This window comes from Teleopsis dalmanni, chromosome 1, assembly GCF_002237135.1.
Source record: "Teleopsis dalmanni isolate 2A chromosome 1, ASM223713v2, whole genome shotgun sequence".
Taxonomy (NCBI): domain Eukaryota; kingdom Metazoa; phylum Arthropoda; class Insecta; order Diptera; family Diopsidae; genus Teleopsis; species Teleopsis dalmanni.
This window is the reverse complement of record NC_051846.1, coordinates 192,384,701-192,407,750: the sequence shown is the minus strand read 5'-3', so window position 1 is coordinate 192,407,750 and position 23,050 is coordinate 192,384,701. Positions and strand designations below refer to the sequence as shown.

At 29.2% G+C, this 23,050-nt stretch overlaps 1 protein-coding gene across 1 annotated transcript in view; it reads left to right on the top strand.

Annotated features, from left to right (window-relative positions):
• The first annotated feature begins 140 nt into the window (after positions 1-140).
• The window catches only part of LOC119666962 (circumsporozoite protein-like), a 24,781-nt gene continuing 1,871 nt past the window's right edge, over positions 141-23,050 (top strand). Inside the window, exon 1 of the mRNA XM_038076240.1 lies at positions 141-699. Coding sequence (XP_037932168.1) covers positions 141-699 — 559 coding nt within the window. The remainder of the gene's footprint in view (positions 700-23,050) is intronic.

Here is a 23,050-nt window from a genome sequence, read left to right as displayed (position 1 = left end):
CAATAAACAATTCAATAAACAAGACTTAATTAGTTGCATTTGACTTAATTAATTGTTTTGCATTTGAGAAGTGAAATAAAAAGTTTTGCATAAATTTGGATTTCTTAAAAGAAATTTATAAGAAAGTGAACGTAACTGTGATGGGTGATCAAACAACTTCCGGTGCAGCTGCCAATGGTGCAGAAAGTGCCACAAACGGTTTAGTTGGCAACGCAGCTGCAGCTAACAATGGTGGTGGAAATGCGAATGCTAATGCTAATGCTAATGTTAGTGGTAATGGTAATGGCAATGGCAATGGGAATGGTAACGGTAACGGCAATGGCAATGGCGCTCCAGCATTGTCAGAACACTTAAATGGTGTTGCTGTTGCTAACGGCACTGCCGGCGATGGTACGATGAATGTTGAAAATGGCGTTGGTGGCAGCGGTGTTGTTGGTGGCGGCACTATAGACGGTACTGATGTCGAAGCAGCTGTTGATGATGCTGCAACGGATGCTGGTGCTAGTTCATTGCCACCATCAGAAGTTGGTGGGCGTCCACCATTGGATACCGCTTGCTCTGATGGTGGTGGTCCATCAAGCTTAGGTGGTGGTATGGTCGGACCACCAAGTCCTTTAACCGGTTGCTATTTGCTGATTGTTTTGGGTGAACCGCACTCGGAAGAGCACAAAGATAATATCTTGCAACATTTGTTGAAGGGTAAGTCAATAGAAAATTTTTTCAGCAATAAAAATTTACAATTACAAATTATTTTATAATAATATACTAATAATTACTAATAATAATATAAATGTTAACAATTCCGCAATATTCAAAATAACAGAATATTTTGATTTTTTATTTTTTTTTATCACAACAATTGGAACACAACATTTAACTGTTAATTGGCGGCAAATTGGTTCAATGTTGCTCCGTAAAAAGACCAACAACTGTAATTTTCAAGACCAATATAATTTCTGTTTGTTTAAGATGTGAAACTTACGCAGACACAAACGAAGTGGCCGGCCCACAGTCTAGAGATACTAGCTGTGGACTTAGTCACAGACTAAAAATAAGACAATCACAAGAGGCGCACGGACAGCACATTTTGCGGTAGGCACGCGACATTACTTACTGAAGCGTTTAATGTAGAAGCGTTGAAGCATTTCATGTTCGAATTGGTTTTTCGCTTAGAAATTGCAGTTTCATAAACTCAAATTAAAATTGAAAAGAATTGAAAGTGCATTAATTTTTTTTCCATTTGCAATTACACATAAAATTATTCAAGCATTTATATGATTTTTTATATCAGAATTTCCATTAATTTGTTTTCTAATTTAAAATTTTGCATGGTGAGTAATAATATATGGAAATGGTTTCTAATATAATTTTCTGATATTTATAATTATTAAGCTACAAAAAATTGCTTCAGTATCTTTAGTTTTCTCATTAAAATAATTAAACTTTGCATCTCTAATCAAAAAATTATGTGAAGCACTTGAAATTAATAAAGTCACGCTGAAAAGTGAATTAGAATGATGTAAATATTATTTATTAATATATGTAATCAATTTAATATTTAATTAAAATATTTTAATTAATTTATTACATGTTCATAATAACTGGTGTTACGACTCAAGGTGGATCTTAACCTCCTCCTAATCTGACTTTTAAGACTCACGATTGCATGTTCTTCTTAGCCTTCTTAAGACACAGTAGTGTTATGAGTTTACATATAAATTTATTGTCTTCCTATAATTTTACATTGAAATATAAACATTTAAAATTAAAAATTTTTTAAAGCGAATATATAATGTTTAGATTAAAAGAAAATTTTTCATTAAAATATGTTGTTCAAGAAATATTCCGAAAAAAAAATAAAAGACGAAATATTGTTATTTTTCAATAGTCTAATATTGTCCAGTTTAGCTTGGAAGATTCTCTCCAAAGATAGCATATTAGATCGCATATATAGTAAATTAACATTGTGCATTTTACTAAAAAAAAGTAAATCAAATTAAAAAAGAAAATTTAACTCTTAAATATTGTACGGGTTATCTTTGAAGATTCTCTCCACAGATAGCACAATAGATCTATCTATTCATAAAAATTTAAATAAAATTAAAGAAAAAAATTTAGCTCTAAAATATTGTACGTGTTATCTTTAAAGATTTTCTCCAAGGACAACACAGGAAATCGCAAAACTTGTGAATTATCATTCTGCGTTTTACAAATAAAAATACAAATAAAATGTATAAAAAATAAAAGAGGAAATTTTAGCTTTAAAGATTTACATAAATTCTATAAGTATCAGTTTTTTTCATTTTTTGGTACAAAATTTATTTATTTCATATCAAACCCTTACTTGACAAATAAAGGTTCCTTAAAGACAAATTTCAAAAAAAAATAAAATTCACTTGCTGAACTTTCGAAACGCCTCAGACACTTAATTATTATATTTCGAATTCATAATTTAATAAAGAATAACTCAACTTCTCAGACAAAAAATATCACCTCAATATTCTGTTACTTTTAAGTTTGGAGTCTAGCAGGCTAAGTATAAGTAAGTGCGGAAGCAAGTGTAAATCCAAGTGTAGTATAGACTATTGGTTGATTAACGCATGCTGTATGTGACGGCGAATCGTTACTTCTTTAATACTGATTCTCTTGTCTTTCTGTTTCGTAACAGATATCCGGACTACTAACAAGTCCCAAAACGTATACTACCATATATCACTAATGTTTAAAAATATGACTATGGTCAATAAAATGAAAGAACAGTGATACAGCTAATAAACTAAATATCTTCTTTTTCCGCATTAAAGAATCTGTAAGAGAATAAACTAAATTAAGTTTACTCAACAGAGAACAAGATTAGTTGCGTCAGCCTAAAAACACCTTTGGAGACCGACTATCAAATCATCACAAATAAAAACACTTGAGTCCTTATAGCCTTCCTCAATCAAGTAAATCAATTTATTGTATTTTCTTACGGATTCCTTGATTCGGAAATAATTTTCATTAGAGAAGACAATATAGAGAAGACAATACAATTTATTATATTTTCTTACGGATTCCTTAATTCGGAAATAATTTTCATTAGAGAAGACAATATTTGGAAAAGTCGCGTGTGTCAGTTTTTCTAAGGCTATTTTTTGACCATCAGTGATATCTAACCTTATTTTGAACTTGTAGGGCTTAGATTTAAGCTCAGATTTAGTTGTATAAATATTTGGTTGTTTTCATTACGTTAAACTAACGTTCAAGCCTTTTGAATTTACTGAGAAAAACTTAATTTTTTAATATTAGAAAACATTTTAAAAAGTAATATTTTCAAATAAAGATTTTTCCATCTCCTTCTTTGATTGATAAAACTCGAGTTAGTTTCTATTGTGTATTTGTACTCAATACTGTTTGTGATCACTTGGTGATGCACTATGACAAGAGCTCAATTAAATTATGATAAGGAGTTATTCAGTTGATAGAGGCATAGTTAGAAGTTCAGCCTCTCTTTCTGTAGGAATATATATTGTTATATATATGTAATACATGTTGTTATAGACATTGCAATTTTAAATCAGTAAGATCAGTTAGCGTTTGATGTACTTTTACCACTCTTAACTCTCAAGTAAATTTTTCAGTGTATGGTTTATAAAATTGAAATTATTAATAAAGCGATTTATTTTAAGCTGTAAGTTAACATCAGTAATGATAGAAGTGACTATTGGAAAGTAATAGAATGTTTTGTTTTTGGTTAAGAGATTTCGAAAAGTAGTAGTACTAAACACTACAACAATAAAAATTCCTTTTTATATTATTTTAAAATCATGCAACAAATAATGCATCTCAAACAGAGTAATATTGAAATTTAACAATTAAAAATAATAATATAATTAATTAATTCAATTATTCTTACAGCTGATTTATGATTTCGATGTAATATAAACATAGCAATTGAATTTGTTAACAAAGTTTTCACAACTAATTAACAAAACTCCAGAAAAATCTGCGAACATAAAAGTCAAGTACGGCTTTGGATCTGTTGCTTAAGGTGCGCTGACTCTTAGCGTCAAATTTGGCAGGGCACGAATTCGATTTCTGGTATTTGCAGTTTCTAAAAATTATTTACGAATAATTAAATGCAAGAATTATTTCCAACACCACTGATGATGGGTATTTGGCAATACTCAAAACAGCTGTAAATAATTTATTGAGACTGCAACTCTTTGTCAATTCAAAAATTCAATTAATTAAAGTTATATAGAAAAAAAATTTTTTGCATTAATTTTTTCATGCCGAGAGTGAGAGTCACTGCTTTTAGAAATTTTAAGAAATTAGAATATTTCCTAAGATCACTGATGTTGAGTACGTGGCAATACTCGAAACAGCAAAGTATGGTCAGTCAAATTTCAATAAATTAAATAAATTTTTGTTCTTGTCTTCTTTGCTATTCGAATCCGTCAAACATTTTTTTGTTGTAATTCAAGTTTCGAAACCTCAAACAATATATAAAAATTGTTAATTTAATTAAGAATTTTATTACTTTGGTATATTTGATGATGGAATATTACATAAAGAAATTTTTTAATACCAATGCATACTTAGTACGTTTCTTGTTACCAAGGAAAACAACTGTTTGATCCTTCTGCCATGTAGTATACTCAAGTTACTACTCCAAAGTTTTAAAATTGAAACGTGCCTAAAATATTTTTATTCTGATTATTTAAGGAAAAGAAAATAAAATAGTTAAAAGAAAAAATATATTAGCTTGGGCTCAAGAGATTACAAAACAACTTTTACTGTAATTTTCTATTCGATGCTTTATTTTTTCGTTTTCTGGGTTCAGAGCATGCAACCATTTTTACCCACCATCCAAACATCCAAAATTCAGAAGTTGCAGAAATAAATAATAAAAAATTAAATTTACTTAACGTTGAACCAATTTACGGCATGGAAAACGAATGCGAATATTTAACATGAATTTTTCGTGTAAGTTTTTTTGCTTTTTTTTTTTTTGGCATGGAAAATATTTATAAATTTCCATTCGTGCTGAGCTGGTCAAAGAAAATCATAAAGTTACAAATAATTTAAATTTGCATGTCCCTGCAAGCCGAGGCGGCACACTTACAAAGGAATGTCGGAAAATGCTCTGCGAAATTTCACTTATGAAGCTATTCAGCTTCATTCAATTTGGCTTTTGCGGGAATGACTTCCAAAAATGAAATTTTTGCCTCAGCAAACCATGTTTGCGTTGCGTGTAAATGCAGATTTTGGCAGAAAGCTAACAGAAACTGTGGACCATGAAAAAGATCATTAATACGTGTTTAGAAACAATTTGCTGGTCGAACAAAAAATTTTTGCCTTGCAAATTTTGCCTTAGTTTATTACTATTCCTTTGAGCACGTTGGCCACTAAACACGTGCCTTTACCCTTATTATAGAGAATTCATTGGTGTAGGTACAAACTGACTCAGAACAACACGGACTTATTTTAAAGATGTTTTTGTATGCCTTAAAGAAGTTAAACTAAAGATTTTAAAATTTAAGAGTAATATTCTTGTTGTAAGACGAGAAAATTGCTAATCAGAACAAATAAATGGTGCATAAAAATATGACAGCCTGTACAAGGTAGTTGTTTCGTTCCAAAAAAGTTGGGTGATTGAGAACCATAAAGAAGATGCGAAACGTTGTGAATGAAAGGAGACACAGTTGTTGAGATAGAAGTCAGGGACGTTTATTGGAAATACAAGATTTCAAGGTTCACAGTGCTTAGAATTATGAAAGTAATATTTTTTTATTCTTACTTTAATCAAGCATCACATACCTTATAGGTCCCATTTTTATTAATTGATGATATACCACAAATTGGTATTATATTCATTTTTCTAAACAGACACTGATTGCAAAGATTTATATATCTTGTATATAAGAAAGGTTTTAATCTTACGTTAGAGCAGTTATAAATGTTAATCTTTGTGTGAATAAAAATTGAATAAGAGCCCATGTGGGGCTTTCGATAAGTAGCGTATAAATTTTACGTTAGGTTTATAAATGTGAATCTTTCTGTGAATGCAAATTCCTTAAGAGCCTATTTGGGATTTTCGATAAGCAGCGTATTAAAAATGGTCTTGGGTTTATTGAAGTGGGATAAGATGTCGTTTTGAGAACCCAACTTTGCTATAACGATGCTACTAAGATAATTGAGATAGCACACACTTTCAAGATTTTTATCATTTACTGTTATAAGAGGTGCGGATGTGGACTTATATCCACTACATATCATTATTATCTTACAAATTTTAATATCTAAACAAGTCACCGCTGTGACTGTGTATAATGCCATTTTTTCAAAATCTAAATGGTTTTCATTTACGATATTTTATGAAATAAATATTATTTAACTCTTACTCTGTTTGAGCCTTGATATATGATAACGATAATATGTCAAATGAGCTAGAACTATAGCGTTTCAATTAATTAGTTTCTCCTGAGCATTTGTCCATGCAAATGCATAAATAGAGTTTCCAATTATTTTGAGATGTCAAATGCTTGTTTGAAAGAGTAATTTTGAAGCTTACCTTTCGTACACTAAAGAATGCAAATTAAATATCAATCTTTCTGAGACTTGGTCTTGTTGCCATATTCTGTATATCCAAGTTATTCACGATACAAATTCTTAAACTTCCATTCATATTCATATAAATTTTCAGCAATTGTGTTTATATTATTTTTAAATTGCAAATTGCATTTTATTTTAGCTTGGTTATTCCAAATATCAGATACATTCACTTGTTTATATTCGACACTATTAATATCTCATTATTGAGACTTAATATTTTAGAAAAATATTGTCTCTATATTAAAGAGACAATATTTTAGGATTTGCAAAATTTCAGTAAGAACTATCGCAGTTACTGATTTTGATGGTACTATATTTGGCTGGTATCCACAGTTACACAGAAGCTATAATTTTACTATATCATAGAGCGATTCATTGATCCATTCATTTTACTAGATAGTCATTTTTTTAGCTTGTTGAGATATATTTTGATGTTTACAGTACTAGTCCTTTTATAGAAAAAGCTTTTTCTATTAAATACAATTTGAGTTTTTCATATAAAATTTAACAGATAAATTTTAGGAAACAGTGTCTACTTTTTTTTTGTGTAAAAACTGCATAATGATATCATGTACTTTGTAATAAAAGAAGTCAATAAGAAATATTGCAGTTTTCTATCTATATATGTTATGTGCTATACATTCGTGTATAATATTAAATTATTTTCTGTTTATATCTAAAATTTTGTGTTCATATTTAAGTATATTATATACTTAAGTGGTCATAATTTCTGTTAATATTTTATAAAATTCTGCTATATTTTATTTTTAATATAAAAAATAATATATTTTTTACTATTTGTACAAGTAAATTTATTTTTCATGACAAAAACTCTATCTCTATAAAATCTACAAACATATATACCTATATACATAGGTGCATTCTTATAAAATCCCTAAAAGCATGCAATGCGTCATTTCATCACGCCACCGACCACGGTATCTACGTTCACAAAATGGAATTGGATATCGTCCAAATTATGTACAACCGACCTGAAAAAAATATTGCCACTTAATCAATTTACATGTTTACGTTGTGAAATGAAAAGCAGTTCCAACAAGCACCGCATTTGCATTTCATCAGCTTCCATGGGGTGACGAAATGCAAACACGCTTCTATGTATTTACCCACATACATATATGCACATACAAGCATACACAAAAAAACCGTAAGTGCCAAAACAGGAAATGCACGCGAAGAGTGCAAATAGTACCGAAAGCAAAATATTGTGCAGTGGTTACTCGTTACTTGGTACTCGCTTGCAAGTGCAAGCGACAATCACAGCCGTTGATTGTTGAATACACATTTAAAAGCAAAAAGTCCATTAAAAATTGCTGCGGAGAAGGGGGTAAATATTATGCATAACATCGTAAATCAATTAAAACGTTTATAGACCTTTGCGGAAATGCAGCTCTTCAACATTTTTACCTTGGGTCTAGTATACGTATTCGCACGTGTGTATGCTGAAAAGTGAAATTGTGTAATATTGTATGCAGTTGTGCGTTTGTATGAATGCCATTAAATTACTATAGCAATTTTTATTGCTCTTATTATCAGGTTTATTAGCGAATTTTTTTATAATTCTATAAGCGAAATTGGCTATTAACTCAGATTTATTTTAATTGTCAATTGAATGAATAATTAAAATTGCTAAATGCTACCGAATATATGGCAGTATTAATATTTAATGAATAAACACGTAATTGATAATAAAAGAGCCATGACAAAAAGAATGCCGAATAAAATAGATTTAAAAAAAACCAAGCTATAGAGAGTGGTCTATTGTACAGAATTTGTATTTCAGTGTAGCGCTTTTTTTTTGCTTTTTATTTAATGGCACCTTCTGCTAACAATGCGCTTTTGCATTATATAGTTAAAATTTCTTCAGACAGACTAGATTAGGTTAAGTTATAGCAATAATTCTGGGTTTATTAGGTCCATTCACATCCCTTAGCCTATTGACCTGTCGTATGAAACTTACGAGAATATAAAAATATTTTAAAACTGATGTTTTTTAAGTCTAAGCTGTTCTTTGAACTGAGGTCTTAAAAAATTAACTCAGTTACTATAAAAAGTAAATCAATGACATATTTAATCTATGCTCCACATAGATTAGTATTTCTCTTAGTTTAAAGTTAATTTAGATACTCTAAAAAGTAAATCACTAGCACACATAATCTATATTTAATCTATGAATAATGATAAAACACTTTTTTAGTCTTTTTCACAAATGTGTTAAGAGTTATTGAATGCAATAATCTTCTAACAAGGCTACCAACTTTAATATGACCCATTAGCAAACTTACTATGAAAATAGTATCTCTGTTGGATATCTCAACATACGATACATCTCCTCGACTCTTTTTGATTTGTATTAAATTTAATGTAAATATAATAATGCATGCACTTAAATTGTAACAATTACTTGACTTTATATATATTATCTTACGTGAGATATACACTAGTGTCCATACAAAGGACTATGTAATGTTTCTGAGAGATATGCACTTATAAAATATACTTTTACTTAATACTTTTTTGAAGCCATAAAAGTTTTATCTGTAACGTAATATCGAATCTATATGTAACGAAATATATGCTCATGTTTAGCGGTTATAGATGTTCAACAATTTTCTTATAACCTCTCTTTCAAGTATATATGATCATACGTGATTTTATACAAATCGCTCAGTCATGAAAAAAGATGATATTCACTAATTGGTTGCATTTGTGCAAACACATTAGATCCCTTCAAATATGTTCCGAACCACGTTGCAGTATTTTCGGAATATTATTTTGACATTTGGCAACACTGTCAGTTTTGTTACAATTGACTATTATTTGGTGGATTAAAGATTTATTTGCATTGACATGCTCGACAAGCCTTTCAAATTATTTCATCATGAACAAAATTTACTCCCAACAAATTAAGAAATTGAATCATTTGCAATTCAATTTCTCAAAGACCCATAGATTTTAAATCATCTGTTAGCCAATGATGGATACTGACAAATGAGGTGGAGTCTGCTTCCTTCTCATCCACAGAACTATGAATTTATGTAAACACATCGGAGAAATAGCACAAATCAAAATTAATTCGTGAAAATTTTTTGGCAATGTAACCTTATATCCGATTAATATTTAGATAAACCACTATTTAGTAAAATTGAAGTCTATTTTTATTTGATTTATAATAACATCATAATTTAAACGTGTGGAAAGAGAGAAATGTTACGTTTTGGAAATTCGAGAAAATTTGATTGATTTATTGATACACATTTCAGAGGTCATAAAAAAGTGACGATAGTTTGTTCTCATAAAATAGTTGAAATTTCTGTTTTAAGATAATGTAGTATATTAGGATTCACTGGAAAGGAAAATAATGTTATTTATTTGATTCAATTTAGCCATTTTATCAAAATAGTAATTTCTTAAGTGTTTCTTAATGTTTCAACTACCAGTAGTGAAAATAGTGTTGCTTTGAATGAGAAAATCCATGTTTACTATATAATGTACTATATTTGTTTTTGAAGTCATTCATTGTGTTGTTTTCTTTATGTTATCTATTTTTTTAATAGATAATAGTAAGTCTATGCAAGTACATTTATAGAATTGCAAACATTTATAGAGCTATAGAGTTATTTATAGAGTTATACATTTATAGAGTTATTTATAGAGTTAAAGAGTAGTCTTTTAATATCCTTCATTAGTTCCAGACACTTGTATGAAATCATATAATAATTTGAATGAAAGTGAAATATTGTATTGAAAATTTTAAGGACTACACACTGTCTTAATTTGTAATTTATTAAAAAAAAACAACAAATAAACATATTGAAAACGTTTCAAATATATATTTAAAAACTAATTAGTTTCTGAAATAATTATAACCAAACGGTTGCATAAATTGCTCTGTGTCCAAAAACGTGACCAAATGAAATCGAATAAAAACCACCACAATGAAATAAAATTAAGTAAATAATCCATAGAAATAAAAGGGAATTGACTGCCTGCAGTGTAGGTAGGTTTAAATGGAAAGGTTGAGCAATAAAAGTGGCACACAAGCACTTGTCTAGGGTTTAGTTGGGTTGTCTGGCAACTTAGAAAACTAAAAGTAAATGGGTAGTTAATTTTATATCAAGTTGAAAAACTAACTGGCACATAGTAAACATATGACTCTTGATAGAAGTTTTTGATTAAAAATACATATACTGAAAGAAATTACCATTTAAAGTCATTATTTTCATTATTTCACTTTTATGACATGCACTTCCGTAGCAGACAGGTAATTAATATGCAAAACGCTTCTGTGTAAGTGGACCTCTGTAGTGCCTGGTATAAGATTGCATATACATGAAGTAACTGAGAGAGTAGAAAATTATTTTGCTCAATAGTAAATATACAATTTTCTTATATTGCAATTAGTAAGTTTATAATTAAATTTTTAGCACTCCTACAATCAAAGTCATGGCTAATTGAAAGTCTCAGTCGCTTGCTGTGTTATTTGTAAGTGCAATTTTATAAAATTTAAATCGATTTATTCAGTATAAAAGCACTTTGAGTGGTTCATGTGCAGATTACAAATTCTGTTCTGTGCTTTCCCGTAAGAAACACTGTGTAGCGAAATCACTCAGTTAATAGCTGAAATGGTGTGCTAAATACTTTAGCATTTTTGCTCGTTTGCATACAGTTTCCAAATAATTAACTTTTCACTTGTAATTATTTTTGTATATAATTGCATTTGCTACCATTTTATGAATAGTTAGTTGAAAGTTCGTTTAATAAAGTTGCATGCATTTGAATATTACTTATGCGCCCAAAAGCAGGCCACATTTTTGCGTACTGTATGATATGTGTGGTAATTTCGCTAAGTTTAAATTGAGTGTAAAGAGAAAATAAATATTTTACACTACATTTACCATCGCAACCATCGCAGCTAACACAAATATGTCAAATATTAAGTCAGAACGTAATTTGTGTCGATTTTACATTAAAAAATGGTCTTAAAAAATATCAGAAATGAATACAACAATGACAACATCACAAATTTGTTGTTTTTTTGCAATACACCACGTTTGTTTTGTCCAATAGATGGACTTTTGTTATACATATAACTGAACTATTACATTGCACGTTCTCGACTGTGGAAATTACTATTTCACAAAGCTTCAATTGCATACATTGACCTCTTGTAATGAGGGTTGCCGGCTTTTCAACACCCATATATGACCATTTGACCATTTACATGTGGAAATGTAACTACAACTGCAGTTAACATGGGTATTATGGCAACAAAGGCACAACAAGCTTGTAGTACATATACTTCCGTATAACGTCGAATGATTGCTATAGTAATCTTTATACACATTTTTATAATTTTTTTATTACAAACACTAGTTTTTATTCATATATGGTAGATACAATATTAAAGATTTATTATTGAGTAGAAAGTTTTTTTCTCAGCAAAATAAAGCATTAAAATTTTATATGTTTTATACAATCACGAGAACACAGTGATTGCAGTATCAAAGATATATATAAGCTCTTAGCATGTAACACTTTACTGGTAAAAAAATAAGATAACTAAATATAAAAGAAACAAATATTTTAAAAAAGCTGGTAGCGAATTTTGGAATAATAAACGTTTATTGAAATAGTTCTTTATTTGTTATGTTAAAATATTTTCAATATTTAATAAAGAAATGTAATATATAGAGATTATTAAATAGTTTTATAGTATACGAGAATTTATTGTTACTTTAGATATTTATAGTAAACAATATCAATATACAAGTTAATTTTAGTATCTATGGACATGCTAGCTATATTTTTTTTCGCCTTTCACACGACAATTTTTGACTAGGGAAATTAAATGAAAAAGTGCTGCCAACTCTTAACTTTTTGTCATGGTGCGTCGTTGCCACAGTTCCAATAGTCCAGCAAAACTACTTCTTTTTATTCTATTTGATTAACGATTCTTAGAATATAGACAAAAATAGTTTTAATATTCCACCTACTACAAATCACTAATAAGAAATTTGATTGAAATATTTAATGTGAAAACGAAGTGCTGCCACAACCCCAGAATTGTATGCTATAAGTCCAAGTCCGGTTCAGTATGTGTGCCGATGAGTTAGTAAAATTTATTTAGTTTTAAGTCAAGCTCTTCTCGTTTTTTCTTAACGTGCGCTTTCTAGCCCAGACCATTAAGGAATTTGGTTGACTGTGTGTAGTAGATTAGCCTTCACGTCTTGTATATTGTTGTCGATTGTTAGAATCACAGTATCATCTGAAAATGTTGCTGTAACTAGTTGGTTTGACGAGAGTAAGTCATGTGTATACTGGAGATATAGTGTGGACTTAAGAATGCTCCCTTGCGGGATGCTTGTGTTTATCTTTTTTAGTAATGAATGGGCATTTTCGTATTTAACACTTACATACCTGTCGTTTAGATACGATGATAGCAGCTCACAGTATTGTATAGGCAATAATGACTTAAGTTTTTGAAGTAATCCTGCATGCCAAACCTTATCGAAGGCTTGTGATACATCTAGGAAGACGGCACAACGAAATTTCTTCTCTTGCATCGCCGATTCAATGGCATTTACAACTATGTACATTTGGTTGATGGTTGAGTGGTTTTTTCAGAAGCCGATTTGATGATCAGGAATTAAGGATCTTTTCTCGATTATTGGTAATAAATGTGCTAGTAGTAGTTTTTCAAAAAGTTTCGATAATGTTGGCAATAGAGATATTGGCCTATATGAGGATACGTCATTCGGAGACCTCCCAATTTTGGGTATCATAATTTCCTCAGCGAATTTCTAGAATATGGGTATATGTTTCAAACGGATATAGATAGATGAACTATTTTTGAGTGAAATGTTTAATGATAAAACATTTCATCAGTAAAGAAATTGACTATTTACCCTTCACATATGTGCGATTATAAACCAAGTAGTAATAATTTATTATTTATTCTGGGAATAGATACTCAGCAGATAACTAAACAAAGTCATAAGTCGCACAACATATCTTATTTTGTGTTGCTTGAGAGATTTTCTCAATGTGTTATTTCAGGTTTTGGTGATTTGAATTCACAACTTAGTTCAAGCAATTAACCATCACTGAACCTTTTTGTGTGGTTATACAAAGGGTCATGTTTATATGGATAATCCACAAATTGTCGACACTTGAAAACCTTAAAACTGTCAAGTTATAGTCGAGGATTGTTAGTTAAGTGTCGACAAGTGATTGAACATTATTTCGATATGTTTGAACGTCTAGGACATAATGATATTAGGTTATCATATATTAGGATATCATATAGTCCTAGACGTTTAAACTTATTGAAATAATGTTCTTAAGAGATATGATAAGATATTTGAATAATCTTTTTTGCAATAATTGACCAAGTCGACACAATGTTAGTTATTAGTTTCTTTATCTCCAGGAGGAGCATAAAAATAATATAATAAAATGAAAGTTTGATTAAGGTCACAATTCTTGCTTCTTGACGAGCATAGAGCCTCTAAAAGCAATGCAAGAAAATCAAAGTTTGATTAAGATCTTAGCCATAAGTGTATTTCTTTCACTTCTGGAACCATGAAGTGCATAACTCTGTATATTTACAAGAACATTAAAATAGTTATAATACAAAGTTGGTCTAACTCTTTGAAATATAAACCTTATGCACTACAATATTTCTATTAAACTCTTCAATTTACAATGAAAGTTAATTTGAGTACCTCTTACAAATTTTATGAAATTGTTAACTTCCATCAATTGGTGATATACAAAACCATACTTAGAGCTTCTCAAGATAACTGTTCTCAGTATTTTTGCAATTCACGCCAAGAGAACATTTTATTCCGTTGTAAAGGTAAATTTTAAACAATTTTTTTGTTTTCTAGAAAAAAATTTTATTTTATTAAACAAAACAGTTTGAATTTTTTAATTTATTCACCATTTGAGTGCTCAATATAAAGCTGAGTACTTTCCGAAAACACTTCTAATGCACTTCTGAACAGTTCATGTTTTTGCCACTGCAAAAGGTTGCGTTGCGTAAAACTTTTATTTTAAGGGGAAGGAAGCCTTCGGAAAAATGAGCCAATAAAACTATGTTTACTGCATTGTCCTGCATTTCAAACATGCAACTTAGCAGTTTTCTGTTGTTGAAAACTTCGTCCTAAACCGCAGAATTTCACTTTTCCATGTTTAACTTTTCTGTTTGCTCGCAGTGCTTACGGCTTTGTATTTCTGCATTTATTGGGTTTGTGAATCAAAACTAAAAGTAATTTTGTGGGATATCTTGGAAAATAGTTGCAATGAAATTTTTTAATTGCGTCATAAATTACATAAGTTATACAATGGAGGCATTGAGTTGAACTGCATCGTATAAAATTTATATAAAACTCCATATTTACTAACATTTATATATAAAAATAATTATGTGGACTTTGTCATAGATTACCAAATTTACCAAATTAGCTCATTTCTTACTCGCAGCTGACCTTGTTATTTAAGGACTTTATTTCTTCTTTTCATAAATAACGAAATTGTCTAATGAATTTGTTGATTCCTACGAATTAATTTTAGTTTTATTGATTTTTACTGTCCAAAAAAGAAATTCGAACCGTAAATAAATGAGCTTACAGACGAATTTAGCTAGAAAATGTTACGTATATTGCGTGTTTAGTGTTCCATTGTAATAACAACATTATTTGATACACCATTTTATGGTAAAATATTAATTAATTAAAAATTAATTTATTTAAACGCGCCGTACTCATTCATTTCTCACACTTTGGTTCAATTACTTAGTCAAGCTGACATAATATTTATTTACATTCATTCATATTAGCATAACCGACGCTAATGAGCTTTCGAAATTACAGTATTTAGTGGATAATAATAACTCATAATAAGTAAATAAACAAATAATTAAATTTATGGTTTTTAGTACTCGTAATTTCAAATTAAAACGCTTGGTCTGCCTTGGGCTATAAAATAGAAAGGGGTTTATATTTTCATAAGCCTCTACATACATAAACATACAATAATATTATGCATATTCATAGGAATTAAGTGATTAAATACATAAGTAGACATTTTTGCGGATTATTATTTAATAATAATACGAATGGGTGTTTCATTTTTTCAAAATTATATGTACATTATATGTACATGCACATATACAATCAAACCTCCATAACTCGAACTGCTAGAGACAGCTTCTTCCTGCGTTCTCGTCTACGAATGAATGAAACTCAGCAATCTCTGTCACATACTTATCTAGAAATAAGAGACAAATATCTTAATGAATGGCAACATAGGTGGGACCATTCCCAAAAATCAAGATGAACGCATTCCTTAATTCCAAATATAAAAGTTTGGATTAACCGAGGATCTGGATTTCAGTTAACGCAGTTTCTTACGGGGCATGGCTACTTCCGTGAATACTTATACCGGTTCAGGCTTGCAAGTAATCCGTACTGCCAGTATTGTCCAGATAAAATTGAGAGCCCCGACCATATAATTAGATTCGCTGATACTAGACAAAATCTGAAGACTATAATTGGGAAATTCAGCCCTCCTACTGTAGTAATGCAGATGTTGGCATGCATTGAAGAATGGAGCCTCTACAAGAGCGTAATATCTAGAATAATAAACACTGTTAAAGCGAACGAAATAATTAGTACACAATCGGAGTGAAAGCACGCTAAGTGCTCTTATAACCTGCCCTGTGAAAGAATACCTTAATTGGTCGTACTGCAGGGATTTTATTAATTCATGGTTTCACGAAATATTTTCCATACAAGGCCATAATAATTGAATAATTCTATATTTACTTTTTGTAAACTAGGTATTGTGATCTTTACATATTACTCTTTAATACTCATGAGATGTTCTTTTAATGTATTTTTAGTTTAGTCGATTGGTAAATCTTCGACGATATATATAACACTCGAGATTATTATAATACTGTAGATATTTTGCCAGAGTAGCAAGATTATCCTAAAACTAAGAGCTGTTTTACGTGATTTGACAGATGAAATGGTATTTGATTCGATATATCATATATATATTTATGAAAAATATAAATGTGTACAAAATAACACAAACATTATAAACACATATAATTATAATTATAATAAATGAAATAATAAAATTGTACAAACAAGAAAGTCTATTATCCCTAAAACACTCTTAACTTATGTTCACATAGCGTCCGAATAATTTCACTGCGAATAAAAGTCCGGATATTCGAAGACTCTTCGTTGCTATTATTATTCGATAAATCGAATATTTCGGTTTTTAAAATATCCGAAATATATGAAGAGCACTAGTACTAAACACTACTAAAAAATTTGAGATTACTTTAAAAATGTTCGATTGGGCAACAAAATTTGACAGATTGAGAATACATTTGGATTGAAACCAAATCTGGATTAAATCCAAATCTTGATTGAATCCAAATCTGGATTGAATCCACATTCACGAATCGATAACGCCATAATAGTTACCATTGCTGAATCGCAAGAAGTATTTTCGTCAGATTTTGTCATGTTAAAAAGTATTAATTGCTTCGTTGACTTCATTGAATTATAATATATCACAGTGATTATCATAGTTACCACTCTGATATAATATAATTAGTTTATATCTTAAAAAAAATTTCAACAGTGTAATTTTATGATTATAGGAAGGGAAAATATACCTAATAAGAAATTAATCCATTGATTTATCATCACCATTTCGTTGGACAATTAATTTACTACAAATGTTGCGTGGGATAGTGTCATCAATAGAAATTGTGAGCAGTTTAAAAGTTTTACCATTGACCTGGGAGGGATAATTTGTTTTCAAACCCTACTTAAATTTTTTAGATCATATTGCACTAGTGGTATTGAATTTTTATTAACTAAATGTTTTATATGAAGTTTGAATTAGTTTTTCAAGAGGAACACCAATTTGATGAGTCTCTGTATACACTACTGTCCTCTTATCAAATTGTTAATATAAAAATAGTGTGATTAATAAGTACTACATATATTTAAGTAGGAAATTTAGTTCGTATCCTACAAAAATATTGTCAACTCACCATAATTACATACATATGAAAATCTATGCTTTTAATTTAACTGACTTATTTTTTGTGTACATAAATTCGAATTCTGAGTATACTTATTAATTGTTTTGTAGTATAAAAAACTATTGTGTATTATATTATATACATCAACATTGAGTTTTTTTTTCTGAATAGGCATTTAATTAGGGTTTGAATTGCTTGCTGAAAATTAGCAAAAGTAACCATATTTTGACTAATGCATAAATATTAACCAGTCGATTTTTGTCAAACGACTAATTGCTAACGCATTGCATATGAAAATGAAATAAAAATATGCATTAGCAACAGCAAAAAACGTAAACTGGTTTCATTTTGATTGCTTGCTAATAGTCAATTTTACATTTTTGACTATTATGCATTTGGAATATATGCAACTTGCTTGCTTATGCGTTAGCTGCTTGTGTTTTGCTATTAGCAAATGTATATGGATTTCTTCTTTTTGTTTTTTTTTTAAGGGAATGTGTACGCATTATTTCTTTGTTGGTGCATTGAATATAGTTGTGCAAAATTGTAAGTAATGTGTGTGCGTACAATTTGTATGCAATTAATATTATTTTATCTGTAAATAGATTATGCCTAAATTTATGTTTTTTTAATTATTAAATTTATGATATATATGATATATATGATATATATGATATTAATTATTAATTATTAATTTATATATATATGTTTATATTTGTGGGAAAATTTTAAGTAATATGTAGAACATATTATATACAAAGTTGCCGTTATTCTAAAGTGTTTCATTTTAATCGGTGTATCATGGCTCCGCGACTTAATAAATTCGCAATTCTTCAACATTTTAATATAAATAGTGATAGCGATTTAGCAGTTCGACTTCTTCGTACAGCTCGTTGGAGATGCTTTTCAATACAAATTTTAATAATTAATAATTAATATCATATATATCATAAATTTAATAATTAAAAAAAACATAAATTTAGGCATAATCTATTTACAGATAAAATAATATTAATTGCATACAAATTGTACGCACACACATTACTTACAATTTTGCACAACTATATTCAATGCACCAACAAAGAAATAATGCGTACACATTCCCTTAAAGCAAAAACAAAAAGAAGAAATCCATATACATTTGCTAATAGCAAAACACAAGCAGCTAACGCATAAGCAAGCAAGTTGCATATATTCCAAATGCATAATAGTCAAAAATGTAAAATTGACTATTAGCAAGCAATCAAAATGAAACCAGTTTACGTTTTTTGCTGTTGCTAATGCATATTTTTATTTCATTTTCATATGCAATGCGTTAGCAATTATGCAAGCAATGCAATTAGCAACAGCAATTCAAACCCTGCATTTAATGCTTTCATTTAATGATTCTTAAAATACATTTTCTTAAGTTGAAACATAAACTTTTTTTACCGCAGTTAATCAGTAATCTATTAATACGACATTATCAAGAACTTATTGTGTATAACATTTGATATAATTAGACTATTGTAAAGTAGAAAGTAATACTTTCTGAAGCTTTATTATCCATTCGCTTCTAGTGAGAAATTTATTATTTCAATTTTTCTTTAAATAATAAAATAAAAAAATTAAATATGTTGAATTAAATATATTTTCTGTGACAGGCAAATAGTAAGTGCACCCTCAGCAGCCAGGTCGAGGGTTACATAGTCAATCTATTCCAAATGTAAAACCTCTGAATTGATACATAGAAGTAAATCAAAGGTATCTAGGTTAATATCTGTCTTTTCAGGGCACTAGACCATATGACGTCATGCAGTTAGACTCGACCTAACCTATAGTATCTCCTGCAATGCGTGTCTACCGGCTTTCGAAGAAAGGACACCAGAACACCTGTTGTGTCTATGTCCAGAATTTGTCAGAACTAGGCTTAAGTTTTTGGGGTGCCCTTCTTCAACACACTCAGCAATAACTCCAGCATTAGCATTAACCAGACTCTCGCCATCATAAATGCTGCTCACTAAGTCTAATTTGACCTACTCATTATTACGATGATATGTGGATTTAAAATGGCTTTCTTAGCTAATTGAAGAGGATTCGTTCCTCCCTCCACTTCAACTAACTAATTAACTAACTAAATGCCTGGTCCACGGTTATCATTAGTAAATTTCACTTTTTTTGCCAGAAAAAATATATGAATATTTTAACCGGAAACAATAAGCAATAAAGATTGCTTAACATTAACAGTCAATAAACCGATTCATACAGATATTAAATATAGAAGTTCAAGTTGGGTTGATCATACAGTATGAAAATAATATAATAACAATATATGCAACATATATTAAAGCTTGCATTTATTGTCTGTTAAAGGATAATTTGATCCAATTGGATAAAATCAGAATTTGATAAATGCACAATACAAATGTCTATGGGTGTAATCCTTGTATTATCCTTTTAAATTTCTTTTCTCATTTTCAATTGAAATGCCAAATATCTTGTAAACGAGTTTAACTTTCCAAAAGGATAAGAAAAAATTTAAATACTTATATAATAATGCCATTTATTCGTATTCAAAATAAAGCCATTGAATGTCCTTGCTGTTTGCCAAAATATTTTAGAATTTCAATTTTACTTAGTTTTTATAGTTAGAAATTGTATTTTTTCCTTATAAATTTTTTTTCAATGTGCGATAAAATTGACAATTTTATGACAAATATTTTTTATAGTCGTGGTTGCAAAAAAATATAAATTTCGATGTAGGCAATGAAATTTATATCCTCTAAATATTTACTACATGTTTTTGGGTGGAAAATGAAATATTTGACATACACTCGAATGTTATGCCGCATATGAGATTTATTCCCATAAATTCACTAAATTGAATGCAGCTTCTGAAGTATCAACGTTTTATATTACATTTTTAAATTATTAATATTGTATTGAATTTATGTGATATAGTTATCTATCTTGGTGCCACGGTGAGTATCTCGTAGAACTACGGCATGCAATATTTAGGTAGAAGGATTCGTCTGCAAACACGTATTAAAACAGCTTTTAAAAATACTCAGTTGTTGTATGTAAATGAATATGTAAATGAATTAAGTATCAACCACACCTTAGATTTCCAATAATGCCTACTTCAAATCTACATGAAGACTTAGCGCCAACTGGTATCGTGGGAGACCAAAAGATCTATGTCTGGTTTATTATTATATTATTATTAAAATTATTGATGTGACATCTGCCAACAGCGGGTACTGCGAACAGAAGAGTTGTATTGTACCAATATCACTCTATTGATCACACAAAGCTTTTTAAAGCTTTGTAAACTTTAGTCCAGAACTAAAGAGAAGAGCTCTTAATCTATTCTAGTCACAGAGATTCCATATGAAACAAGTTTCTCCTGTGCCTTATTAAAGCTGGATACTCACAAAGAATGTGCATAGTAGTTCCCTCAACTTCGAGGCATAATCTACATTCCGAATGTAGAATGTGACTTATTAAACCTATAGAATTCTAATAATTAGTTTTATTGAAGAGGTATTTTGAATAGTAATGCATTACAACAACAACATTTTTATTATTTATTAATTAATTGAATTTTTTATATCATAAATAAATAATTAGAGAATTTTCGAATAGCAAAGAAAGAAAGAAAGGACAAATACAAAAATTTTATTTTTAATTTTATTGAAATTTGACTGTCCATACAACGCTGTTTCGAGTACTGCCAAGTACTCTTCATCAGTGGTCTTAGGAAATAATCGAATTTTATTTAATTAGTTTATAGTAAGTATATAATTTGTTTGGACTAATAAAAAAATTAATAAAAATTTTGTTAAGGTTGATTTTTTTTGTCGACTGTGACGCGTCTTATGATGAAAAGAAATTAGAAGAATTTGAACAGTAATGAAGAAGCAACAACAAAAATTTGATTAATTTATTGATATTATGCTAATCATACAACGGTGTTTCGAGTATTGCCGAGTACTCAGCATCAGTGATTTTAGGAAATATTCGAATTTTTTATTTAATTACTTTATATTTGTAGTATAATTTATAGTATATGTAATTCACTACAGTTCGAAATATCTCTTTACTAAAACAATAGTTTTTATTAAGAAACATGGTTTTTTCCTTTTTCTTCTAGTTTTTTTTCCATTGCATTATGACTTCAATTTTTCAGATTAAGTGGAGCTACAAAACACTTTTAATCTAAATAATTATTGCTCCATCACTGCGAAGTATAAAAAAATTTAGTTCTAACATTATTTCAGAGCTCTTAAAGTGAAAAATTATTAATGCTAATGCTAACGTAGTATTTCCTACTGTCAAATATATACACTACTATATACTAATACTATAATATACTAATACTATAATACTGTACATTCCTAATACTACCTCTGATAATTGTTAATGGTCGGTTAGGAAATTCTATAATTTTGGAATTATATTTATCAGTTTAACTTGGTAGTTATAACTTATTTTTAAGAAAATGTCATTATGAAATTGACCTGTAGGGAGACAATTTATTTCGTCAATAAAATGTTTTCAAAAAAAGTTGAATATATTTTTGTTGCTTGAAGGCGTGACAGACGTGCGAACAAATTGTCATTGGCTAATTTGGAACAATACAAAGTTTGCATAAGGAGTTATTAAAAAAAGATTGAAGCATTTTTTTTAACAAAACAGTAGAATTCAAGATTGAATAAAAAAAAAACCAAATGAAACCATTGATTTTATATTCTACCTTTTATTTAGTTAGAGCTTTTCAATTTATTTGTAAACGAAATTCTATTTTGACATTTGATGAGGGAATGCTTCACTTTGCATGTAAATTAAAATTTAAATTCTAATAAAAATTCATTTTATCCACATCCAAAAATGTGATCAAATTTTCCATATTACAGACGTATTCTTATGCACTGTATCTTCTGTGACTTTAGTGTTGTTAATTGGCTGATAAAAAATATAATGATTTTGTTATACAGTAAAAACTCTCCTAAGCGGACATTTACCGTCTGCTAACTTTTGTTGGTTTTAAAAGGGTATCCGATTAAAAAGGATGAAGGTATTTTAAATAATAATAAAAAAATTTCGATTCAATTGTTCGCTGAAGAGGAGTGTTCATTCAGTAAGGGATTTCCGTTAAGAAAACCCTTGCTATAGTATATTATTTGATGGGTTTTTTTCTATATCATATTTCTCAACTGTACAACGACGAATCAATGATAATTTTTTTTATTTTCAACTTGGTCTTTCATTTATTCAACGATGAAAAATTGTTGTGTTAAAATTAGCGAAGAAGGTATTTTCATCTCATCGATAATTGAAGCTAAACATCTTCAGCAGTACTTGTAATACTCACTGCGG